Genomic DNA, 27,503 nt, shown 5'->3' on the forward strand with positions numbered 1-27,503 from the left:
AGGATGGAGCAAGCCATCTTGAAACTGCAATCTTTTCTAAAGGAGCAGAAGTGTTCTGCGAGGAAGTGGATGAGCCTATTGGGAACCCTCTCCTCGTTGGAACAGTTTGTCTCTCTGGGAAGGCTGAATCTTCGACCTCTCCAATTCCACCTCAATCATCATTGGAACAAGGAGAAGGATTTAGAAACGATGTGCATTCCAGTTACGGAATTCATAAGAAGTTGCCTACAGTGGTGGAACGATCCAGACAAGTTTCAAGAAGGTTACCACTTAGAACAGAAGAACCCAGACCTTGTGTTGTGTTCCGATGCTTCGGACTCAGGGTGGGGAGCAACACTGGGCAAGTTGGAAGTTTTGGGGTTGTGGACAGAGTTTCAGAAGAACTTCCACATCAACCAAAAGGAATTGTTAGCAGTCCTGTTGGCCCTAAGAAGCTTCGAAGGGTCAGTTCTGAACAAAGTGGTGCAGGTCAATGCCAACAACACCACAGCATTGGCTTACATTGCCAAGCAAGGCGGAACCCACTCGATATCCCTTAACGAGACGGCGAGGAATCTCTTCATCTGGGCAAAGGAAAGAAATGTAGTTCTGATTACAAGGTTCATCCAAGGGGAGAAGAACATGATGGCAGACAACCTTAGCAGGAGAGATCAAGTCCTACCCACAGAGTGGACACTCCATCTAGAAGTTTGCAAGAGTCTGTGGCAACTTTGGGGTCGCCCTTGCATAGACCTTTTCACGACCTCGAAGACAAAGAGGCTAGAAACTTATCACTCCCAGTGCCAGATCTCGAAGCAGTCCACACAGACGCTTTCCTGCTATATTGGTCCAATCTGGATGTGTACGTTTTTGCTATATTGGTCCAATCTGGATGTGTACGTTTTTCCACCGTTCAAGATCCTTTACAAGGTGTTACAAAAGTTTTTTGTCAAGCGAAGGGACCAGAATGACTCTAGTAGCCCCCTTTTGGGCCCTCAAGAGAATGGTTCACAGAGGTACTGGAATGGATGGTGGACACTCCAAGAAGCCTTCCATTAAGAGTAGATTTACTCAAACAGCCCCACTTGGAAAGGCACCATCAAAGTCTCCAAAATCTTCAGCTAACTGCCTTCAGACTATCGAAAAACTCACAAGAGTTAGACGCTTTTCGAAGGAGGCAGCTAGAGCTATTGCAAGAGCAAGAAGGCCTTCGACCATCAGGGTCTATCAATCCAAGTGGGAGGTTTTTAGAGAATGGTGCAGTCAACTCTGTTTCCTCATCCAGTACAGCTAACTGCCTTCAGACTATCGAAAAACTCACAAGAGTTAGACGCTTTTCGAAGGAGGCAGCTAGAGCTATTGCAAGAGCAAGAAGGCCTTCGACCATCAGGGTCTATCAATCCAAGTGGGAGGTTTTTAGAGAATGGTGCAGTCAACTCTGTTTCCTCATCCAGTACCTCTGTAACTCAGATTGCTGACTTCCTATTATACCTGTGAAGGAAGTGCAGTTTTTCATCATCCACCATCAAGGGATACAGGAGTATGTTGGCAACTGTATTCAGGCACAGAAACTTGGACCTTTCGAATAATAAAGACCTACAGGAACTTCTTAAATCTTTTGATACATCAAAGCAACGTCACCAGGATTCACCAGCTTGGAATCTGGATATAGTCCTGAAGTTCCTTATGAGTGACAGGTTTGAGCCCATGCACTCGACTTCTCTTAAGGACCTCACGATGAAGACCCTTTTCTTGGTTAGTCTGGCAACAGCCAAGAGAGTTAGTGAAATCCATGCGTTTAGTAAAAACGTTGGTTTTCGAGATAACAAAGCTATCTGCTCATTGCAGTTGGGCTTTCTCGCCAAGAATGAACGCCCTTCCCAACCTTGGCCTAAGGCTTTTGAGATTCCGAATCTTTCGGATGTGGTTGGCGAAGAGTTGGAGAGAGTCCTATGCCCAGTAAGAGCCCTGAAGTTCTACCTGGACAGAACGAAAGAGTTGCGAGGCAAGTCGGAAGCCCTGTGGTGCTCGGTTAATAAGCCCTCCTTGCAGATGTCAAAGAATGCCCTTTCATTCTTCATCAGACTTTTAATAAGAGAGGCTCATGCACATTGCAGTAAGACAGACTTTAGACTTTTAAAGGTCAAGACTCACGAAGTTAGAGCTGTAGAAACCTCAGTGGCCTTCAAACAGAATAGATCGTAGCAAAGCATTATGGACACAACCTTTTGGAGGAGTAAATCTGTGTTTGCTTCACACTATTGGAAAAGTGTCCAAACTTTATGAGGACTGCTACACTCTGGGACCATTCGTAGCAGCGAGTGCAGTAGTGGGGGAAGGATCTACCCCTACATTCCCATAATCCTAATACCTTTTTCTTCTCTTGGAACTTTTAATTTGTTTTTTTATGGTTGTCTTGTGGAGATTGCGACAGCCTTCCGCAATCACTGATTTGGTCAGGTGGTCAATTTTGTTCCTTGAGAGTGCCCAGGACTGGGTATTAGAGGAGGCTCTGTCACATAGAGGTATGTACACCGGTTTGACAGCTCCTAGAAATCTTCAGCACCCTGAGAGGATCGCTGGATCTCAAAAGGAAAGCGGACATAATGAGGCAGAGAATCATTGAAGTCAGCTTCCTTATCAGGTATGAACCCTAAGCTTGTTTTTAACTCTTAAGCAGAATTCCAACTATATTGGCTGTCTCTAACCCTCCACCAAAGGTGTTAATCAGCTATATATATATATAACTACCGGGTAAGTCTTATGTTTAAGAATGTTATTTTCATTATAAATTAAATTTTTGAACATAATTACCCAGTAGTTATCCATCCATCCATCCATATACCAAGGCACTTCCCCAATTTTGGGGGGTAGCCGACAAAAAGAAAAAAAAAAAGGGGGGGGACCTCTACTCTACGTTCCTTCAGCCTAACCAGAGACTCAGCCGAGTTCAGCTGGTACTGCTAGGGTGTCACAGCCCAACCTCCCACATTTTCCACCACAGATGAAGCTTCATACTGCTGAGTCCCCTACTGCTGCTACCTCCGCGGTCATCTAAGGCACCGGAGGAAGCAGCAGGGCCTACCGGAACTGCGTCACAATCGCTCGCCATTCATTCCTATTTCTAGCACGCTCTCTTGCCTCTCTCACATCTATCCTCCTATCACCCAGAGCTTTCTTCACACCATCCATCCACCCAAACCTTGGCCTTCCTCTTGTACTTCTCCCATCAACTCTTGCATTCATCACCTTCTTTAGCAGACAGCCACTTTCCATTCTCTCAACATGGCCAAACCACCTCAACACATTCATATCCACTCTAGCCGCTAACTCATTTCTTACACCCGTTCTCACCCTCACCACTTCGTTCCTAACCCTATCTACTCGAGATACACCAGCCATACTCCTCAGACACTTCATCTCAAACACATTCAATTTCTGTCTCTCCATCACTTTCATTCCCCACAACTCCGATCCATACATCACAGTTGGTACAATCACTTTCTCATATATATAATTAAATTCCTACCCTCCTCCCCTCTAGAGACTAGAGGCATGGAAGATCTGAGGAATCATGGAATGGTTCCAGGTACCTCACTGGAGAGTGCGCGGGTGATACACCTGGCTATCCAATCGGCGATTGGCGTGTTTTGAATTTTCTGCCGTGACGTCAGGGACGTAAGCTATATATATACAGTGATACCTCTGGATATGAAAGTTTCTGCTTACGAAAAATTCAGGATACGAAAAGCGATACAAAGATTTTTATGCCCCAGTATACGAAAAAAATTTCAGGATACGAAAAGCTTACGAGATCCCAACTCGTCGCCGAGAGTACAGTACCTTTTTTTTTCAGGGTATAAACCCTTAATTTAGGTGTACAGGTAACAATACACCTTCACTGATCCAAATGCTTTACATACAGTACCGTAACTTTTAAACAGTAGTAAAGAAAATGGACCGTTTTCTTAGGGCTTGGAGGGGATAACTAGGCTATAACTACATTATTGAATAATCTCATGGTGGTTTCTGGAATGGATTAGGCTGTTTTTAACGGTTGGGTTAATTATTGAATGATAGAAATGGCTGCATTGCATGTTTATTACTACAGTTTAGCGTGTTTATGAAAGAAAAGGTGACTTTTTGTAAGGCTTGGAACGGATTAGGCTATTTACATGTAAAACGCGACTCAGGATACGAAAAAATCAGGATACGAAACCGTATCCTGAACGGATTAGTTTCGTATCCTGAGGCATCACTGTATATAACTACTGGGTAAGTATGTTCAAAAATTTATTTTATAATGAAAATAACATTTTAACAACCATGACAACATCACACATACCTGTCTCAGTCCCACTCACTCCATTTCTTATCCTAACACATGCTTTACTGCCAATGTATAAAGTCTTCACTGCTTGCAACAACCTTCCAACAATTCCATATAACCTCATCACAATTCTCTATCAATTCTATCATAAGTTTTCTCCAGATCCATAAGTGCAACATACACCTCCTTACCTTTTGCTAAATGTTACTTGCAAATTTCCCTAAATGTAAAAATCTGATTCATACATCCCATACTTCCTCTAAAACCACCCTACACTTCTAAGATTGCATCTTCTGTTTTATTTTTAATCTTATTAATTAGCACACAACCACACACTTTTCCAACCACACACAACAAACTAATACCCCTTTAATTACAACACTCATGCAAATCTCCCTACTTTTGTATAGCAGAACAATATATGCACACAACCAGTCCACTGGTACCATTGACAACATAAAACATATATTAAACAATCCCACCAACCATTCAAGTACAATCACACCCCTTTCCTTTAACATCTCAGCCCTCATGCCATCTATACCAAGTTCTTTTCCTGCTCTTGTTTTATCTTGTGCTCTCTTCACTTCCTCTCTTGTAATCTCTCGGATTTTCATCTCCCATCACTGGCACCTCAACACCTGCTACAGCAATTATATCTACCTCCCTATTATCCTCAACATCCAGCAACCTTAAAAATATTCAGCCCACCTATTGCTTGCCTTCTTTCCTTTCAACAACCTAACATTTTCATTTTTCACTGTCTCTTCACTTCTCAATTCACCCCTCCTTACTCTCTTCACTTCTTTTCAAAACTTCATCTTATTCTCTACATATGAATGACCTAATCCCTGATCCCTCCTCCAGTCAACCGCCCTCTTTGCCTCACTTACCGTATGTTTTACTTCATATTTTTCTCTCTATATCTTCCATACTTCTCTACACTATTACTCTGCAGTTATTCTTCAAATGCCCTCTTTCTCTCTTCCACTTTCAACTTCACTCTTTGATTCCACCACTCGCTCTCCTTCCTCATGCTGGCTCCAAAAATCCTCTTGCCTCACACATCACTTGGAATCCCAAGAAAATTTTCTTTTACTTACTCGCACTCCTCCTCTAGATCACCAATTTCTCTTCCTTTCACCCTATCATATGCCCGTTCCAACCTTTATTGATATTTATTTTTAACCTCTGGTTTTTTTCAACTCGTCAACCTTCACTACCTCCCTTTTACACCCCCCCCCACTCTATTGCTACAACTTATTTTCCTTTAACCAAAAAATTATCAGACATACGCCATACCCCTAAACATGCAATCTTTCAATCTTCCAAACATCCTTTTTGTTATCAACACAATCCATTAATACCCTTTCTACCACTCTTACCCATGTATACTTATTATCTCTCTTCTTGAAAAAACTACTACTAATCACCAGTTCTTGTTCAACACACATTTACCAGTCTCACCACTCTCGTTTTCATGTGGTACGCCATACTTCCCAATGACACCTTCTACCTCTCCAGCACCCACTCTCTGACATTCAAGTCAACCATCACAACTATACAATTCCTTCTACCCAATCCTTCTTCACACCTAGTTAATTCATTCCACACTTCTCCACTTTAACCGCAACCTGGCCTATATGCACTAACAAAGCCCAGCATTCCCTACCCAACTTAACTCTTAACTCACATTAACCTTGATGATACCTCCTTCCATTCCACTACTATATCTGTCATTCATTCCTTTAGCAATAAAGCTACACCCTCTCTTGCTCTTCCCCTTTCAATGTCAGATATCTACCTGTCACTTCACCATCTACCTGTCACTTCACCCTTCCCTTTTATCTTTACCTCACAAAAGGCCAATACATCCATCCTAATCCAAAACATACTTCCAATCTCACATCATAGATAGTCTACATTAGCCCCTTGGATAAGTGACTAGGGAGAACATTGGCCTGGATGCCATCATACTCTTGAAGGCCAGACAGTTCTACAGGAAATTTATGGATGGCGGGGACGAGCCAGAACCGGGATGATCTAAGATTTTCCACCAAACTAAATGAATTTAGTACCAGCAAGGGCCGATTTGATAAATTTCAAAGGAGCCACTTTCTATAAGATCAAGCTGTGGGGTCTGAAAATAGTTTTCCTTCAAGATCTCTGAAAGCATGAAGTCCTCTCAATGGTTAGCAGTCTTATTGCTGTACTAAGCCTGATGACAAAATTGTTCAGTGGAGAGGTTGAAGATCTGTACCCCGCTTAAGTTGATTTCTCTACCAGGATAAGTTGACTAGAAACCCAGAGGACTGACTTATGATGTTGAGCATTATACACCATCTCCTTCATTGCTTTACTTCTACCCCTAAGGTTAGAGCTTTCGTGATTTTAGAGGAACTCTGGAATGTCAATGGGGTTTAAGTGAGCAGAGCATCAAGTGCTGACTATGTCCATCCCGAAGGATTTCCACTATTCACTACACTGCTGCAAGTTGCTGCCACATTGCCCATAAAAGAAGATGCCCCAGTATTGAGGTGTTGCTGAAAGCCAACACCACCTCATGTCCAACTTGCTTGGAGAAGTGGGGGATGCTATACTTTGTCAAAATTCCCTGATTTGATAAATCCTGAGTACTGGCAAAGTAGGTAATGCATTGGATTACTGATCGATCCATAAGGCCACCTAGATGATGATCGTGAAAAAGAATTCCCGGGAAACATACTTGAGAGCTGCAAAGAAAAAATTCCTTTTCTTAGAATGAACCTTCTATCAAGAGAGTGGGGAGAGGCTGGAGCTTACTTGGCTGTCTAGACCACAGTGAACTTGCATGCCAAAGAGATGAGAATTCACTCTGTCCAAGAGCCTACAAGCAATTTCTGACTATGACACTCAAACCCCCTTTCACAGGAGGAATGGTAGCCTCTGCCAAGTAAGCTGCACTCACGATTAAGTGCAAGAACATTGATGAACAAATATGCTGCCGGATCCGGATTAGTCAGGTGTTGTTAGGATGTTGAACCCTGGGAATCCATTACCCTCACAAAGGAAGATGTCTATACACCCCCTCAGAAGACAGTTCCTTTCTCCCAGAGTATGCCTGACCCGGACTAAGAATGGAAACAGGTCTGTACCCAGAAATGGCTGAAGGGAGGGCTGATCAATGAGTAGATATCCTTTCAGAAGCTTTACTGCCTTTGGTTCTCTTGCCCCCAGGGTGTACCTCAGAGTGCAGTATCAGGCAGTGTATGAGTACTGGCCAATCAAAGGTGCAGAACCTTTCTGTCAATTGCATGCTTGTGATTAGGGATCTTAGTACTTGAAAGAGCATCTAGGTTAAGTTACTTGCTCTCGTTCCCAGTAACATGAACTAGCAAAGTGAGAAAGAGGAGGCAAGAGATGACAGGTGATGATCTCTTTCCTGAACATGAGCGGTGATTCATGTGGGGTCACCAGGAGAATGATCACAATGAGACAAATCATGCAGTGTCCGATCTCTCAATGGCTGATGACCACCACAAGCTAATTTATCTCCCTTTGGAACATAATTATGCTCAGAGAAAAATTGGAGGAAAAGGGAGTGGAAAAAAGGGCAGCGTCCCTAATCCCGATTTGGTAAGAGACTGAGGACCGATAGCAGAAGCTATGCCCTTGTATCAAGACATCTTCCCAATCTGGTACAGTTTTCAGCACCCAACTACCTTTACCCTTCGTTTTTGAAAGAGAGATCAGTTGACTGCTCAGAAAAGGGGAAAGCAGTGTGTGACTGACAGTGCGTGTTCTTGGTTTGGTACAGGACAGAGGATAAGTAACAGGACCGTGAGCCCCTCTATCACGAACCAAGACACACACTCATGCATAAGCAGGGAGAGATTGGTTGGAGTTTTACGAGACTCCTACCAATCAGTCCTAATGGACTTCTTCTTCAATGTTATCTTGTTCTTCTTCTAAAAGTAGCAACGTCTGTAGAATCTAAATGAGGCAGAAGAAAAAGATGATCTAGAGGAAGATGAGGAGCACATATGCTTGTTCTTGTTCACCTTCTTTGGGGGACTTGGAAACCAGTGACAATGCTTCCATGGGAGAAGGGGCTGCAAGGGACTTTTCATAGCAGCAGAGGCAACTCCAGCATCTTTAGCACTTTGACAGAAGCAGGAATCGAGAAAACACCTCAAAACTCAAAAGGCAGCCTTATAAAACCTGGTGGCAAAAAACTTTCTTTCACTAACAACTATCCCAACTTGCTTAGATTCACGTAGTCATCCAGCCACACACAGAAAGGGGATTGTAGCAAACAGTCATGCACCCCACAACAGGAACAAGGATGATAGATGGAAGGCAGGTTTGCTCAGAAACCTGTCACACAATCAGTTTATATGGAAGCAACTACATATCTTTATATTCTTCCTTTAATTCATCCCTCAAACATGACAATTTGTCTGCACACTTGACCATTCTTTCTTAGAAGAAAAGCAATAAATTATAATAGCCAAAATTAGAGAAGCTTAAATATTTATATTTCAAAAGATGAGCTCTTGTTCTGGTGCTCTTCATAATAGCAAATCATGCAAATAAACACTAATGAAGAACAGTTAAGGCAAAAAAGGTACTGTCAGGGGACTCTACCAGATGTTCTAAGTACATTGCATGTGTAAAATAAAAGGTAACAATTATTGATGTGATTTGACTTTTGTATACAATTATTGATGTGATTTGACTTATACAAATTTCTTTCTTACAGGTTTGCAAAATTGCTGAATCAAAGTCTCCGGCAAAGTATGAGACGCTTGCGTAATACCATAAGAAGTACCCCAGAATCAAATCAAAATGGAGATAATGAGAGTTCTGTACAAACCAACGGTTGTAATAGGGTGGAAGAATCGACGAGTCAAAATGCTCCATACATTCCCCCTCCTGATTATGTAACTGTAATAGGGGAATGCGGTCCACGGATGGGAAGATCCCCCACTGCTAACACAGATCTGCCACCCCTGTACTCTACCCTAGATCCTATACGTAGGCAACAAGCTTTAGCAGCTATAGCTAATGCTACAGCTTCTACTACTAATCTGAAATCAGACGTGGGTACAGAGACTTTCCACCCAACAACGCCATCCCTTCAAAGGAGTAACAGCAGAAGAGAATCTGGTTTACGAAGAAGTATAGCTTCTGGGGTAAGGAGGAGTGCCCGTCGCTTAGCAGCCACTCTGGGAGTTGGCAATGGTGAGGATGACTCCACTCTTGTTAACAGTGAACAACCTGTAAGTCGAGATATACAATCTTCAAGAGACGAAGAATTGCATCCACATGCTTACACTAACTTTGAAATGGTTTCACAGTCAGAAGCTTGAATCATACATAACATACGTGAATTTAATAGGCATTATTATTTATAAAAATGAAAATTTATATAAAACTTATTTTTTTTTTCTACACTTTTTATATTGATGCTTACAATATTATATTACATCACCTGAATGTGTTGGCGTTGGAAAAAACACACAAATGATTTTTCTTGATATCAAATTTTTACCATGTACATTCCATGATACTTATTATTTTATAATGCAGGACAGCATATATTCAAATATATAAAATAATTCTATGAAAGTTGTTGAAAACTTGTTGTGCTTTTTAATAAAACTTGTAGATAAAAATGGTTCATCAAATATTTTATTTACAAATTATTCAAAGAGCTTATGTAAGAAAAAAATAGTATAGATTTTTTAAGTTCAAAACTTGAATAAAGTACAGTACACTACACAGTATTAGATTATGATTTGCATGAGGAATAAATAAAATTACTGAATGCAATATTCAGATTAAAAGTATAATTCATGAAGGACTATGTACAACATGCCAAACCTAAAATCCTGAGGCCTGAAGCCTTTGTCTCTCCTTTTTTGTCAATCCTGTTCGTCGAAATTCAGTTCTTTCTTCGAGATATTCCTTTTTACATCGTTCCTGTGGGTAAAATGCAATTATCATTTTAAAAGTTTTTTTTTTTATTTTATTTTTCTCAACTATAAAAATCTGAATCCTTCAATCAGAGCATGCTATCAGTGAAGCTGGATTTGCTATTGAAACTTTAGTGAGGTGGCAGGGAAGTTCTGCACACTAAACAGACTGCTTGGCTACCACTTTGACCTTCAACAAAGATCTTGCAGGGTAGATGAGGCTGGAAGTATAACTTAAGGCCCTTAGGTTTGTATAGTTAGGAAAAACTTTTTTTTTTTTTCTTTATCATGAATACTGTACTTGAGTCCTTTAATAGGAGTATGGTTTCAGCTAAGCTGGAAGTTGCTAAACTTTTAACAAGGTGCTGATTGTAATTGTCAAGTGGCAGAGAAGCGGCCCCCAGTCTCCCCCCCCCCAGTACTCTTGAGTAACCACTTTAACTAAAAACCTAGGACTCGTGGGGTAATTGAGGTGGGAAATTTAAAGGAGTCAAGTTAGTATAGTTAGGAAAAATACAAATTACTTTAAAAAAAAAAGGTATATGGTCTGTTCCTACAGAAATACAAACTCTCAATCTGTAATAGAAAACATCCTTAGGAGAGAAAAAGTCCCATTAAGATTATTGACTGGTTTAAAATCCTGGGATGTCAAGACATCCAGACCTGACAGAAGAACAAGTGTTGATTCCTGCCACCTCCAAACACTTAAAATAGATTCTCATTGGTTAGACTATGTTTCTGTCACAATGTATCGCCAATTAAGTGTGATGTGTCCTACATTCTATCCAACCTCCCCCTCATAAAGGGGATGGGGGAGGACAGTATTATTATTATTATTATTATTATTATTATTATTATTATTATTATTATTACTACTACTATCCAAGCTACAACCCTAGTTGGAAAAGCAATATGCTATAAGCCCAAGGGCTCCAATAGGGAAAAATAGCTGAGTGAGGAAAGGAAATAAGGAAATAAATAAATGATGAGAACAAATTAACAATAAATCACTCTAAAAACAATAACAATGTCAAAACAGACATGTCATATATAAACTATAAAAAGACTTATGTCAGCCTGTTCAACATAAAAACATTTGCTGCAACTTTGAACTTTTGTTCTACTGATTCAACTACCCGATTAGGAAGATCATTCCACAACTTGGTCACAGCTGGAATAAAACTTCTAGAATACTGTGTAGTATTGAGCCTCATGATGGAGAAGGCCTGGCTATTAGAATGAACTGCCTGCCTAGTATTACAAACAGGATTGAATTGTCCAGGAAGATCTGAATGTAAAGGATGGTCAGAGTTATGAAAAATCTTACTACTTTATCGTACTTGTATAGAAAAGTTGTTAGTATGGAAGCTTACCTGCATCGCCATCCAATCCAGTAAATAAAGGTACAACTGCCGCACACTAATAGAAGGGGAACAAAAAGGGGGGAAATAACCAGACACTCCACCTCTTAATCCTTATCAACTTCGTGACCTTTGTCTTAGAAAAGATGCTTCTTGCCGTGTAAGGACCCTAGTAAATTACACAACCTTCTAACAATTGCCACAAGTCCCAATGACAACATAACTAAAGACTTGTGGGCTGTTAAGGTTGGTACTTCCAGACTGACTTTTAAAACTTGCAACATTGACAGGTTCTTCCTGAAGTATTCTGGCTTTGTATGATTAAAAGTGGTCATCTCATCTCCATGTGGTGGTGGGGGGGGGGGGGGGAAATTGTGCAATTGTTTAATGAAGCCAAGAGAAAACAGAACTTTAGGATCTATCTCATTTCTTATTCCTTTTGTACTTACAGAACAAGATGGTAAGTTGTTCTGGTCCCCCCCATTTTCTTAGGGAGGAGATAAAATAGGATTTAAGGCGTAACCGGCTTGAGCCTATGCGAGCTTAGCATCGCGAACAAACAGTTTAGGGTGCTCTTGTGGGCTTACGCAAAAAAGGGGATTGGGCGTGCACACACCCGGCACTGTAATGTGGTAGTGAAGGATTGAGCTCTTGCTAGTCGGTGCACGCATGAAAAAATGAGGGTGAACTCTTGTATAGGAGCAAGTGCACAAATAGTAGTCTTCTCATCATTATCAGTGAAGAGAACTAAGGAGCTTCTGAAGCACTAATGTCTTTCCCATGGCGAGAGAAACGGTAGGAGTCACAGGAATGCAACTCCTACTGATCGATCTTTAGGACTTGTGTATCCAAAAGGGGGAAAAGTACAGCCTTTCAATTCCAACTGACAGTGTGTGATGAGACAAAGGAACATTTTGCACTGTCTCATAGCCTTGGAGTCATCTTATATGTCTTTGGTGAAGGGAGTCACAGGAACTGGTACAGCACTTTCACAGGCATAGAAATGGTATAAGTCATGCATACATAAATCCCACTGATTGGGCTGCTAGGACTTTTTCTGTAAATGGAAAAATAAAGGGCGGAGTCCTTCCATCCCAACTGGCAGTGCAAGGAGACAAAGATGAGCTGGAATTGGAGGAGGAACTTTAAAGTTTTACTTGTGGGTATTCCAAGCCGATGGCAACTACATTCCAATGATAAAAAAAAATCCTAGGGACTCTATGGAGAGACAGCACCGCCACAAGGCAAGTCTTTAGAGCCTTCCCGGACATAAGATAATGATGACGAGAAGAAGAAAGGCGGCTCCCAATTTGCAAAGGAATAAAAAGCAACAAGAATGCTGTTATATATCCCTCACACACCATGAACTGCCAACAATGAAGGTTCATGTTACTAGGATACAGTCATTTACACTTCAGTAGTCTTCTCTATATTCACCTAGAATTTTTGTAAATGTTCTTGCATTCTTGTAAGAACATTATGGAAATATGCCGATAAATCTGATATATATACAGTATATGGCATAGAAATGATTATTTCATATCTTCATTAGACATGATACCCTGTTCTAACATTTTGTCCCATTAATTGGAAAAACTTAAACCTACTTAACATTTTTCATTTCCACTTTCTCAAACCACACTTAATTTGAATTACTTTGCTTAAAATGACAAATTCAGAGATAATTTGTATTTTTCCTAACCATACAAACCTTAGCTATTTACATTGGGTTTACCTTTCGGTGTAACTGAAATGGCGAGCCATTAGAATTTAACGAGGGTGTATTACCCCAGCGCTAGTTAGCAGGGGGGTAGGGGAGTGGTAGCTAGCTACCCCTACCCCCCTCACACACCGGTGAACTGCTTCACTTCACTTAGAGGTAGGACTTGTCTTGGGGGACAGGGCTGGCGGGCAAATATGTCTAAATAGCTAAGGTTTGTATGGTTAGGAAAAATACAAATTATCTCCGAATTTTTCATTTGTTCCGTAACCGAAATACAAACCATACTGGCTTTGGCTTTACCCGGGGACTCAGAATCCGAGTGAGTCGCACTCGAGAAAAGGAGTCCCTGCACCTCACAAGTTCCTTGCTCCGCAAGGAAACGTGTGGCCTACATAAGCTTGTGTGTGAAGGAAGAAGTGTGACCCGTCCTAGGCAGTTGACCTGGAGTTCCAGAAGGAACTCTGGGTTAGGACATTCCCAATACCACCTCGTCAGGGTATGGGGGACGCGACAGTATTGACTCAATACTCGGAACACAAGAAGCATGGTTTACCTGCAGAGGTTTGAGGTCAGCTATGCAGAGATCAGGATGCTGCTTCCCCAGTAGAGGGGACGATGAAGAAAGAAGTAAGGGCCAGACATACTTCTTTCGTTCATGCAGACTAAAACCTGATAACAATGCCCTCAACCTTCTGCTACCTGTCCAAAAAGGAGCCTGAGGTTAGACCAGCTGTTGTGTAGCCACCACAGAGCGATAGAAACGTATCGATACTCCTGTGGGTCACGTCCTGCAGGAAGCGGGCTGCGAAGGTCATTAGACGCTTCCAGACCCCAGCTTGTAGCACCTGCGTCACAGAATATACTACTCGAAGGCGAGGGACGTTGCGATGTATCCGACATCATGCTGTAGGGCGACGTGACGGGGGAGGGTCTGGATTCAGGTCAAGAGGAATGTCCTTGAGTCCGAGCTGAAGAGGTATACTGGTGACTCTCCCCTGTGTCCTTCCTGTGCTCCCAACCCGGCTGCACGTGAGGACAAACTGCAGCTGTTCCCAAAGATAACCCCTCGATTCCCTTACTGGCAAGAAGGAGAAGGTTTGGGTCATCTGATACAGAATGGTGACTCGAAATCTTGAAGGAGTTGGACCGAAGGGCCGGGACTCAAGATTCTTTGTCTAGCAAACAACTCAGGAGCGAACCTGAATGTTGCCTTCCCCTATTCCTTAGAAAGGGCAGAGTCGTACGAGACCAAGAAGATTGCTTACACACTGGCCGAGGCCAGAGTGAGCAGGAGCACCGTCCCCCAAAACGGAATACGATCAGAGGCCTGACGTAATGGTTCTTGAGAAGATCTCTTAAGGGACTAAAAAGTCCGAACCATGCTCCATGGAGGAGGTCTCACTCCGACTGGGGGCAGGGACGTTCGCAGCTTCGCATGAGCGAAAAAAGGTCCAGCGGGAAGGAAACGTCTATTCCTTTCAGCCTGAAGGCCAGGGAAAGGCTCAGCGACAGGCTTCACTGCCGAGAGCGGAAAGGAGTTTCCTCCCGCCGAAAAGCAATAAGTCCGTTATTGCTGGAGAAGAGGCCTCAAGGGAAGAGGTATTTCTCCCACGACACCAACCACAGAAGACTCTCCACTTCGCCTGGTAGACCCCTGGGGATGACTATCGCAGGTGACGCGACCTCCGCTCCGCGACTGTAGCGAGTTGTCTCTTCTTGAGGAGGCGGCGTAGTGTCTCCAGGCATGAAGCCGAAGCGATGCCACGGCTCGTGAAAGATGTTGTAGTGTGGTTGTTTGAATAGCCTGTGCCGTGGGAGAAGCTCTCCCGGGAGTTCCGTCAGGGGAAACAGAGGGTCCGGAAACCGTTCCGCGTATAGTCACAGTGGAGCTCTCAGGGCCATCGAAAAGTTGACAGACAACCTGGTCTTGTTGAGACCCATTCTCAACGGACAACAATGGTGGGAAGACGCAGGCGTCGATGTTGTCCCACCATCACCGGAAAGCATCTTGCCAAAGAGTCTTGGGGTCTGAGACTGGGGGGAAGAACAGCGGAAGCTTGAAGTTCCAGGCTGTCGCGATCAGGTCCCCCAGGCCAGGACTTGCTGGTTACTAAAGGCCAAAGACCCCCAGGTACCCTCTATCTGCGAGGCTCTGCTCAGATAGTCGGAGAGAACATTCCTCTGCCCGGAATGAGCGAGCCGATGGTGGTATTGAGAGGACCTCGGATCATCTCAGTATCTCTACTGCAAGATGCGAAGGTATGAAAATGCGTCCCTTGCTGGTTGGAATACGCCAGTACCATGAAGTCGTCGCGCACGGAGCGACTCGGCAGGAACTGTAGGATCTGTAGAGGGGCCAGACTACGGCCCCTAAGCCTGCCTGAATGATGGAGAGGTATCCTTCAGGTCCTGACCATAGGCCTGAACCGGAACATGCTTCCCCCCCCCCCCTTTTCTTTGACGAGTCCGATAACAGCATCAAAATGTGGGGAAAGGATGAGAATATCCACTCCCATCAAGAGGTTCCATAGGTCAACACCCATTGCAGGTCTAAACATTCCGCTGGTCCCATAGGGGCCAGAAAGTCTGGTTAATCGTTGCTTTGATACCACCGGAACTTGGGCCGCCCCACAGGGAACTTATCCTGAGGCGACCGTTCGGGACTTTAGACGGGTCAATGAGGAAAAGAGACCTAGGAAACGTTCCAAGGTAGGGCTGAAAGCTCTGCTTGACTGAGAACAGGTACTGCGACTCTCCTCAGCCTTGCCACAGTCAACTGAAGGGGAGGCTTGGAGAAGGAGGCAACAGCATCTGGCGTTCCCAGGCGGTCACCCATCCAAGTACTGACCAGACCCAACGTTGCATAACTTCGCTGATCGGACGAGAAGCGGTGTTTCCAACGTGGTAAGGCCGTTGACTCAATATCATGGCTAGATACTCCAGATGTTGAGGCAGAAGTAGAGAAGGCTCCTAGCAAATTACCATGATCCCTCACTCATGGTAAGGACCCGGAAGCTTGTCCCGGCGTTGAAGAAGGTCGAACCCGAGCCGACCGGAGTTGACCAGACCTCCAAAAGGCGAAGGAGGCGGAAGCCTGCTCCTGAGCGGCCATGAGGAAAGCAGGGAGAGTTCTCTGGGGAAAAACCTGCGATGCCGCGGAGAGATCGCCACACCACATCTTAAGTCTAGGCTGAATTCCAAGAGCTTCCTGGAAGATGGATGGAATGGAAACTGGAAGTACCCGTCCTTCCGATCCAGGGCCTAAGGAGTCCTGCCGCCTCGTTACCAGTCTGATCGATTCTGCTGTTCCACGCTGGACGAAGTTTGTTCGACAAACTTGATCAGAGCTGAGAGGTAGACGACGAAATTCCCGTCTCAGACGCTTTCCTACGAGAACGGATCGACTGAAGAAGCCGGGGGGTGAAGCCGTCGACGATCCTATGGAGGACCTCCTCCTAAGGCATGGATCATTCTACCCAAACGGGCAAAACTCTTGCCGACCCCATGGCATAGAGGTTCAGTGACACTGAATTCGCTGACAAAGACGGAGAGATGGTAAGAGCGAGGCGCGATATCCTTGGCTGATCACGGACATCGTGCAGGAATCGGCATTGGGAAGCTGTTATCCAGATGAGTAACCTTAGGCATCCTCCCAGCGTGAGACCTGCAAGGGGGGGTTGCCAATCCTAGAGTTTGTGAACTCTGCCGCTCCCTCTAGGATTATGGCCCCCGGGAGAGCCTCCCGTGCTACCTGTCCCTGACAGGAGGGGACTGCTATTGGACACCTTGTCTTAGCTGCCGTAGCCGGTCTGATAACTTAGGCCGACGAGGCTGAAAGAAGAGGCGCTGGAGGCCTGCAGGGTCTGGAAGAAAGCGCCTTGGAGGAGTGAAAACGGAAGTCAACTTCCTCCGCACAACCGCTGTCCATGTCTCTGTCCTTGGGCACAAACAAGCTCTTCCCAAGGATGGAAGAGTGTCTGAGCTTGTCGACATCCACGGATGAGGCACCCGAGAGGAAGCCCTCGGTCACTACGTCTAGATGGTCCAACATCGAGCTTGCCCGCAAGTTCGAAACTTGGCGACGAAATGCCAAGGTGTTTGAGCCCGAGAGGAGGAGAGTACCCATGATCTTCCTGGAGCTTCCTTGTACAAAACCTCGGGTCGCAACCGAGGAGGGAAAGGACCTGGTAAGCCCCTTCCACGAGATGGAGAAGAGGAAGAGCTAAACCAGCCACCCCTTGCCCGACGGAGAAATCTCGAACGGAAAGCTCCCTGGCAAGACCCTTCCAGGGAATGACGAGGAAGGGCTAACCCAGGTTCCGGAAAGAAGAATGTTGCTCAGACCTCCCTAAGATTCTTCCTGCTCTTGCATGTGCCATGCTCTGCGTTTACGGGGTGAAGACCGTGTTCTGGAAATACGCTCCAGAAGACTCGCCAGGCTGGCCATGTTGCGAAACCCCGACGGGAATCGCGGTCGCAATCGCCCTGGCGCTCGCGCGATGGTAAATCAATGGTTGCGCCTGGCCGAAAGTGGAAGCGCCCATGCACGGGCACGCAGGAGTGCAGACGAAAGTGCGCGAGGGAGCGCAGAAGGAGGGCGAGCGTGGTAGGAAGGGCGAGAGCTGGTGGTCGGAATCCGAAAGTTCACAGGCGAGCGATGACCCGTAGGTGAGCAATGGATACTGCACTGCAGGAATCGAGCCGACGTTCGCGCGATGGAACACCGTCGGTTCATGCGATGGAACACCGTCGGTTCGCGCGACGGAACACTGTCGGTTCGCGCGACGGAACACCGTCGGTTCGCGCGATGGAACACCGTCGGTCCGCGCGATGGAATACCGTTGGTTCGCGCGCGGGCGAACATTGGAGCGCATGTGAGCAGGCGTGCGGTCGCGCAGGCGGTCGGGAGACCGATGGCACCTAGGCGGGCGATGGCGCGTTGACGAGCGATGGTGTGTCTTGGCGAGCGATGGCCCGTAGGCGAGTGAAAGCGCGGTGGCAAGCGATGGCGCGTCGGCGAGCGGTGATGCGTTGACAAAACGCTAGCGCGCAGGCGAAGAATCGCGCGGGCGCGTAGGCGATCGCTAACGCTCAAGAGACTAGGGGTGATTAGCGCGCATCGCGCTAAACAGAAGGCGCGCAGGTGCATCAGGAAGGTGAGCGCTGAAGCGAGCTGTCAATCAGGCGATCCTGGACGGTCAGAAAAAAAACCGTTGGCGCCCATTGGTGCGTGGCAGGAAAGGGCGCGCAGATGTGCGCTGGCGATTGAAGAAAACTGGCGCACAGAAGGAAAGGTGAGCGATGGCGAGCAGGAGGAAGATCTACGGCAAGACTCAGCTACCGCAGATCGTCCACAGCAGGCGAGCGCTAGATCGCTACTGATGGTGTCCAGGGGACCTGACACGCATGGCAGATCGATGGCGATCGTTGACGCGCAGGAGATCGCTGACGAGCAGGCGAACGTTGACGCGTCTGTGGTCGCTGGCGAGCTGGTGATCGCTGGCGAGCAGAAGGCAACGCGTGGAATCCTGTGCGTAGAAGAAGAGTCCTTGTCCAAGACCTGAACCGAAGTTCTAGATTGCGCGGGCGAACGTGGGCGCACAGGGTGCGTATCAGGAAACAACAGGAACAGCAGCGACGATCATCAGGAGAGCGCTGACGAACGAAGCGCTGGCGGGAGAGCGCTAGCGATCAGGAAAACGCTGATGAGCAGGAGAGCGCCTGTGCGCTAACACTGAGCAGGAGAGAACACTGCAGAAGTGCGCGCAGGGGAACCCTGACACGCAAGGGAAGCAACCCCGTGGGAGGCAACCCTTTGCCCCGAAGGGACCGTTGTCCGTCGGAAGACGAGGTCAGACTGCTGTCCATCTGCACTAGGGGGGGAAGGGCAAGAAGGCGTTGGAGATCGATCCCCCGGAGAGATCAAAAGAGGAAGGAGCTGCAGGATGCATACGGAGATTCAAAAAGGTGTCTCTTAGCACCCTTATAGGGAGATGGGAGGCCCTACGACGTAGCGGACGGTGAGCCTTATGGCGAAGGCGGCCAACGAAAGAGAAACACTTCGTAGAAGAGACGGGTCAGCCAGTGACCTAAAAAGAGCAATCCTCCGAAGAGGGGCTCCTGCAGTTGCCCAGCCCCTTGAGCGTAACTGCAGGCGCGACCGCTCAGCACCAAGAGCATAGTCGCACGAAAAAAAGGCAAGAGAAGAACCCCCCAAAGGAGAAAAACTCAAGCCTGGACAGGAAAACTTCCCTCGGAAGGAAAGTTACCCACCCAAGGAGGCTCGGTGTTCTAAAATGAACTGGAGAGCTGTCAATCGTCACGGGAGTACTTCCAAAAGAAGGAGACACGCCCCTGACGAAGATCTATAGGGGAGGCAGCAACAGCCGAATCCCCAGGCCTCAACAAGACCGCTCACTCCGTTGTCACATTACAGAAACGAACTAGATCGGTAACTGTGAAAAATAAAAACAAAAATCATTAGTTAACATTCATTCCCCCGGGAAGACTCCGAAGAGGAATCCCGATGGAAAGGAACACAAGAATTACACAACAGGCACATGCCCTCACAACCACTTACACTCACGGAAGGAGAGCTGTAACCAACACAGAATTATAACAATTATAATTATGTAACTATGTAATTATGTAATTTAAAAATTAATGAACACTAAAGAAAGAACAAAAACCCCGAAAGGAATCGTTCTACAAAGCTGAAAAATCAACAAATACAATTAGATTCATAAACTAATTGAGACAAAACGTACGGCGTAGCAACCCCACCGACACGGGAAGGAAGCTACTCAGACGTAGTAAAAGTAACGTAGTAACAGGGTGAACGACCTCAAAGAGAGGAGAGAGAAAGACCGTAGTCAAACTCGATCGCGACCCATGAAATTACACCATGGTGGCCTAACTGCCGAGGGCTCCACGGAGATATCGTACACTACACACACAAGCACAAACTCTGAAAAGGAAACTTACTGATTCCTATATTCAAATATATACATAAACACAAAAATTTTTTTACACATATATGGAGTAAAAGAAAAGTAAGTGATTAAGTAAAGACAAAACAAACAATGGCTGCCAAGCGAGGACAAAGACAGAGACGTCTGTCCATTGTCCGAGCCAAAAGTGAAGTGAAGCAGTTCACCGGTGTGTGAGGGGGGGGGGGGGTAAGCTAGCTACCACTCCCCTACCCCCCTGCTAACTAGCGCGGGGGTAATACACCCTCGTTAAATTCTAATGGCTCGCCATTTCAGCTACGCCGAAAGGTAAACCCAATGTAAATAGCGTGGTTTGTATTTCGGTTACGGAACAAATAACCAAATATTTGATCTAATATGCATTTTGATTAAATGACTAAACAAAGATATATAGCAATAATGATTCAGAGTGAATTAGAGATTGGTACAGTATTACCAAAATCTGAGTGTCTGGTCTGTTGGAAAGTTGGGTGCCCCTTATATACTGTATATATTAAAGAGAAATTCCTTGGAATCCAAGAGGTTTAAAATTCTGAACTCTTTACACTTATGCATGTTACTACAACCTTTTCTTCCCTGATTCATCACCTGAGTGACATCCTTTCATTTTAAATAAAGAGAATGCTCTATGAAACCTTCACCTTCACAAGTTCCAAAATTTATATTCTTCTTTCTAGATTTAACTTTGCACCTTTCTTAACAATGCCTCTTCAAAGTATAAAATTCTTGAGCTTGTCATCATTCACTGATGATTACCACAATAGCCATCACCTTAATACACATCTGTCCCTTTCACACACAGTTAACTAACAATGTAACTCTTCAGAATATTTTTTATAACAATTTCTCATTATTCTACTGTAGGATCAAGTTTTCAAGCACATATATTTTTGTCCATATACACATATGTATGCTGACTGGTTATTGGTATAGTATCTCTAATTTAATTTATAAAGTCCTTTCAAGGTAAATATGGCTGACTTGGCCTCTGTACAGTAATTGCTGCTTTCTAATACCAAAAATTAACTTATTGTCAAAATCTGAACATTCTTCCACTTTTTTTGAGCTGGTCTGTAAAAGCACTGAATACATGACCAAATACTCTGCACTGAATTATTTGTATAAAACTAAAAGCATAAAGGAAACCATTATGGTCAAATACATATTCAGAAATAAATTGATAAACTTTAGTAGTCTTACCTTCAACTGATCATCATTATACCATACTTCTAAACAATTCCATAGAGCAGTATTCTCTGGTCGACATTTATAAACCATTGCCACACCAGATCCTTTACAGCACTTTGTAAATTCTGTAAAAAAAAAAAAAAAAAATATACTAATAACATCTGTCCTCTTAAATCCTAAAATCTGAAAGGAAAGTTATGAAAAAATACTGAAAACTTAAATTGAGGTACTTTTTGGGTTAGGATGCTGTGAGGTCCCCAATAACTTAACTGTTAAGGCCTAGAACAGGGAATCCAAAGGGACTTCATACCAAAGAAATATTGTCTTCCTTGTCCCAGGGTGTGTGTTTCAATGTCAAAAGCACAGAATTAACCTGCTAAGCGTCACCCACGTAATAATACTTTCACCACGATCTACTTGGTACCGCCTTCAATTGGATATTACGTTCATAACTTTAAATGAGAGTTTCAAGTCGTCAGTCCCGTAAAAATACGTTTACTCCTATAGTAATTACAAGAACACCACTTGGCAACACTCAGCATATGTAAGCTGTAAATAGAAACTTGTATGGTGTCTGGCAACTTTTTTCTGGGGGTCGCTTAACGTTAAACACTTGGTAGTACTGTATCTGGTTTCCTTTCAGTGCGCTTCGGCCGTTTCTGTGGAGAGAATAATTTATTTTGCCTTTTTCACTATGACGACCTAAATACGAGGCGTATTTCTTTAGATGAAATAAATTAAATACTAAATGAGGAGTCTGATAATGATAACAAAAGAATAATAATGCATAGATGTATATTTTTCATTCCGTATTATGTAGCCTTTGGAAATAGAATAATAGTATTAATTGTTTTTTATTCCATTATTTAATTAACATTCCTATTTTTAACTTTAAAAACTATCATTAGTGAAATGACTGCTAACTGCAAAAAAGGCATGACTGTACGTTAGCAGCGAGGTGGTCCGGATGGGATGCTTAAAATGACAATGAAAATGAAAGTCTCGTATGCTAAACTTCATTCACTTCTTATGATGTGGATGCATCAAAACCACTTAAATGATGGTAAAAATTAGTGCAATATTCAATTCAAAAGTTATAATCTAAGTAAGAAGATGCAAAAGGATTCATAAGAAAATAAATGATTGCAAGCAATCCAGTACAAGAATAAAATATCACAGCAAGAATCCTTTACATGGCTACACTACTGCCTGACTGACAGTCCTGATTCTGATTAAAGAAAAATGTACCACATGGCCAGGCATTGGCTGTTCAGCCCCACTCAGGTTTACTCTTGCCAGTCTTCACAAATGCCAAAATATAAATGACACTAACAAATAACTATTATTTAAGCCTATTATAAACTCAGAACATGGATCTAATTTAAAATTTGGTGTTTCAAGCCCTCGTTCCCACAAAGAGTGGTTGTGGCCTCCTCAAAATACTGGTTGGTGTCTGAAATGCACCCTGATCCCCAAGACAGAATCAATGGATTCAAGACATACTGTGGAAACTTTGGAAAAACCTTGTAACATATATTTATCCGCAAACATTTGAATACTCCTTTCTTTTTCAAAATATCTAGGGGGAGCCCTTTTTTAAATGCTTGGATGACTGGGAAAGGCAAACATCTGGATATCTCTAGCTGCAACTTCAATTTCTGACAGGTCATATTATATCAATCTTGAAGGAATAACAGCACCATGACATTTTTTGTTGACCTGCCTGCAAGTATTCTATGAGAATATTGGATACCTAGATTATATGTGATTAGCCAAATGGATAAATAATAGTTACTTCTCTATTCACTGTCCTTTAAACCAATAAAAAAAAAATATTGCTAAAATAGGATCTATACCACTTCATAAAGGTTGAGCCCGTTTCAAAAATGACAAATTCGGAGATAATTTGTACTTTTCCTAAAATTAACTTTTAGCGATTTATAGATGTATTACTTTTGGCGAAGCTGAAAGGACAAGCCATTAACATTTTGCAAAGGTTAACCACCTATCCCGCTAGTTAGCATTGGTAGTCACTCACACACCTGTGACTGTGCTTCACTCTGCTTGGAGGTAGAACTTTAAGAGGGACAGGGTCAGCAAGTAAGTTTGTATAAATAGCTAAAGGTTTGTATCATTAGGAAAAATACAAATTATCTCCGAATTTGTCATTTGTTCCAAAACTGGAATACAAATCTACGCTATTTATAGGGGTGTCTCACCCATTAGGAGGATGGATGTCCCTGTCAATCTGGCTTTTTGGCTTTACCCAGGGTCTCCTTTTTATCAGTAGGTTAGTACCAAAAATAAGGAGAACCTAACATCTTGCTAAACCTTGCCATGTAAGGTCAATCTGGCTTTTTGGCTTTACCCAGGGTCTCCTTTTTACGAGTAGGTTAGTACCAAAAATAAGGAGACCCTAACACCTTGCTACTGCGGCCTACGCAAGCTGTGTCGAGATATTAGTAGTGTGACTGTCAAGGTAAAAGTTATTCCTTGTCTTTGTAGGAAATAACCGAGTTGACCAGGACTTTCCCAATACCACCTCGCTAGGGTATGGGGACGTAACAGTATTGATACAATACTAGGTACACAAGGGAGCATGGTTTACCTGTAGTGGTTGAGGCCAGCTTGTGCAGAGAACCCAGGATGCTGCTTTCCCCAAGTGACAGGAGGAGAGAGAAAAGGAGAGAGCCAGTCATTCCTTTTCATTCTCACAGACTAAAACCGGGTAACAGTGCCCCCAATCTTCCGCTACTTGTCCAATAAGGAGCTTGAGGTATTAAACCAGCTGTTGTACAGCCACCAAAGGGCCGATAGAGGTCATATCGAGTCTCCTGTGGGTCACGTTTTGCAAGTAATGGGCTGTGAAAGTCGTCTGGCGCTTCCACACCTAAGCTTGTAGAGCCTGCGTCACAGAGTAATTTCTTTTAAAGGCCAGGGATGCAGCTATGCCACTGACATCGTGAGCTCTGGGTCGATGTGTTGGAGGGGAATCTGGATTCAGAGGGTAATCGATGACTCTGCAAATCGATGCAGCGATGGTGTTTTTGGTGATTACAGTATTCTCTCGTTTCTCCTGCTGCTGACGAAAAGGGAAGGCATCCGGGAGTGGCCTGCTGCTGTTTTCTTGAGGTAGAGCTTGAAACTCCTCAATGAGCACAGTAACAGATGATCTGGATCGTCAATTACGGAACAGCGACTCGTTATCAGGAAGGAGTCGAATCTACGACCCGATAGCCCTGGATTCTGAGCCTTGGTAACAAACTCAGGGACGAAGCTAAACGTTACCTCTCCCCATCCCCTTGAATGGGTGATATAGTATGAAAAACCATGAAGTTCACTGACCCGTTTGTCCGAGGTCAAACTGAGTAGGAACACTACCTTCCAAGTCAGGTGGTGATCTGTTGCCTGGCATAGTGGTTCGTAGGGAGGCCTCTTAAGAGACCGGAGAACTCGAACCACATTCTGAGGGAGAGGTCTTGCTTCTGGATGAGAACAGGTAAGTTTGTTAAGTTCGTGTGAGTAAGGAAAGTTCTAGCGATGAAGGGATGTCCATTCCTTTCAGTTTGAAGGCAAGGCTCAAGGCTGAGCAATAGCCTTTCACTGCCGAAACTGAAGGCGCCTTTCTTCCCGCAAATACCCAAGGAATTCCGCTATTGCTGGAATAGTGGTATTGAGTGGAGAGATACCCCTTCCATGACACCAACCACAGAAGACATTCCACTTTGCCTGGTAGACTGCTGCCGCGGTTTTCTGCAGATATTCAGACATCCTCTTCGCAAATTGTTGCGAAAATCCTCTGAGTGAGGAGGTACTGGGTAACCTCCAGACGTGCAGTCGTAGTGAAGCTACAGCTTTATGCTACGTAGATGTTGATGAGTGGTTGTCCTAGTCGAACGTGTCGTGGAGGGAGTTCTCTTGGAGGCCCCATCAGGAGCTGCAGAAGGTTCGGAAACCATTCTGCAAGATGGCATAGTGGAGCTATTTGAGTCATTGAGAGGTTGACCGATGTTCTGGCCTTGTTGAGTACCGTTCTCATTAGATAGAACGGGGGAAAGGCGTAAACGTCAATGTTGTCCCCCCCCCCTTTGTTGGAATGCACTTTGCCAGAGAGTGTTGGGGTCTGGGACTGGGAAGCAGCGGGATCCTGAAGTTCAGGGCCGTTGTGAATAAATCCACAGTTGGAGAACCCCACAAGTCAGGACTTTGTTGGCTACTAGATGATCTAAAGACCATTCAGTATCCATTATCTGAGATGCTCTGCTCAGATCGTCAGTGAGCACATTCCTCTTGCCTGGAATGAAGCGGGCTGATATTGGTACCGAGCGGACTTCGGCCTATCCCAGTAATTCTACTGCTAGATGGGATAGGGGTTGCGAACAAGTACCTCCTTGTTTGTTGATGTGAGCCACTACTGTGGTGTTGTCGCTCATCGCCACCACTGAGTGGCCCGCCCGGAACTGATGGGACTGTTGAAGGGCAAGAAAGACGGCCTTCATCTCTAAGAGATTTATCTGAAGGAACTTTTTGGACTCTGGCCAGAGGCCTGAGGTCGTGTGGTGCAACAAGTTGGTCCTCTATCCTTCTTTTGATGTGTGGAGAAACTGCATTAAGTCTGGGGGCGAGGATGAAAAGATCTACACCCCTCCGTAAATTTTCGTTTGCCACCCACCACTCGAGGTCCGTCCGTTCCTCTGGTCCCATAGGGATCAGAATGTCCGGGGAGTTGAGGGTCTGATTCCAATTAGACTCAAGCCGCCACTGGAGAGATCAAATCCTGAGGCGGCTGTTGGGAACTAAACGGGCAAAGGATGATAGGTGTCCGAGGAGACATAGCAACTTCTAGGCTGGGAGTACTTCTCGTCTCGAGAAAGGTCGCAAGACCTTTCTCAGCCTCATTATCCTGTCGCCTGATAGGAAGGTTTTGTGGAGATGTGGTGTCTAAAATCATTCCTAGGTATACCAGTCTCTGAGTGGGAAGTAAGGGAAACTTCCTGAAGTTTACCAAGATCCCCAGATCTTGGCAAAACCTCAAAAGTTCGTCTCGGTGCTGAAGAAGGGTTGACAACAGAGGAGACGGATGCCGATCCTGTGAGCCAAGGATGATACTAGGGCAAACACTCTGGTGAAGATTTGGGGTGCTGTGGAAAGACCGAAGCACAGCACCCTGAACTGGTATATCTGTTGTCTAGATTGAATTTCAGATATTTCCTTGAAGATGGATGGTTTGGGATCTAGAAGTATGCGTCCTTACGGTCCACCTTGCACATGAGGAACCGTGGTTTTATGGCTTTTCTAACCTTCTTCAAAATGGTGTAGACTTCAGCCCAAAGGGCCAGCTCCTTTGCTGATCCCTTTGCATAGGAGCTCGTTGATGCTTTGGTCTTGACCCGTGAAGGGAGAGATGAGTGAACGGGACATGATACCCTGCATAAGGACTCTTCCCAGGGAGAGAACTCCGGCTTAACTGATGGAGAAGTGGGTAAGGTAACGCTTGACCTTACCTTAGACGCCTTGTTATTCCTTAGAGCAGCGTTGTTCTGGCGAACGTTGACGATGATCAAGGGCTGGTTATTGTGGCTGTTGTGCAGTCGCAGAGTACCAGCGAGTAGTCACCTTTTGACAAGCTGCTGATGGGGACTGATGATCGCCTGCCGATCGTTTAGTGGATTGGCGTGATGGTGAACGGCGAGCAACAAGGGGGGTGTCGTTTGCCTTCCAACCTTCTGGGGAATAACGGGCAGAGGGCGACTAGTGAGTGGTTGAAGGTTGCTGGTTGGCTGGTGAGCGGCGAACTGCCGGTGCACAACGAATCGGCAATTTGTGAGCTGGAGATGGTAACGGACGAGCAGACGAAAGCTGCCTGGTCATTGGTGATCTACCGTTCATTGATGGGTTGATTCGACGATCAGCGAGTTGACTATCAAAGAGCCGAAGGTGAATGGCGAAAGGCTAGACAAGTCCGCAATCGGGTAA

The 27,503-nt window shown here is 44.7% G+C and overlaps 2 protein-coding genes and 1 non-coding gene across 4 annotated transcripts in view; 1 reads left to right on the forward strand and 2 right to left on the reverse strand.

Moving 5' to 3' along the window:
• The window catches only part of bdg (bedraggled), a 259,189-nt gene extending 249,222 nt beyond the window's left edge, over positions 1–9,967 (forward strand). The window contains 1 exon segment of the mRNA XM_068362701.1: positions 9,051–9,967. Coding sequence (XP_068218802.1) covers positions 9,051–9,660 — 610 coding nt within the window. The 3' untranslated portion in view covers positions 9,661–9,967.
• A 151-nt stretch (positions 9,968–10,118) lies between these two features.
• LOC137631082 (COX assembly mitochondrial protein homolog) overlaps positions 10,119–27,503 on the reverse strand; it is an 83,099-nt gene continuing 65,714 nt past the window's right edge. For both annotated transcript variants that reach the window (XM_068362702.1, XM_068362703.1), the window contains exons 4-5: positions 21,540–21,652; positions 10,119–10,273 (exon numbers count right to left, since the gene is read on the reverse strand). In XM_068362702.1, the coding sequence (XP_068218803.1) occupies positions 10,175–10,273; positions 21,540–21,652 (212 nt within the window). In that variant the 3' untranslated portion in view covers positions 10,119–10,174. The remainder of the gene's footprint in view (positions 10,274–21,539; positions 21,653–27,503) is intronic.
• On the reverse strand, positions 16,150–16,268 carry LOC137631500 (5S ribosomal RNA). Its single transcript, XR_011041901.1, has one exon. It is a non-coding gene; the product is annotated as a 5S ribosomal RNA (ribosomal RNA).

Source organism: Palaemon carinicauda, chromosome 39 (assembly GCF_036898095.1).
Source record: "Palaemon carinicauda isolate YSFRI2023 chromosome 39, ASM3689809v2, whole genome shotgun sequence".
Classification (NCBI taxonomy): Eukaryota; Metazoa; Arthropoda; class Malacostraca; order Decapoda; family Palaemonidae; genus Palaemon; species Palaemon carinicauda.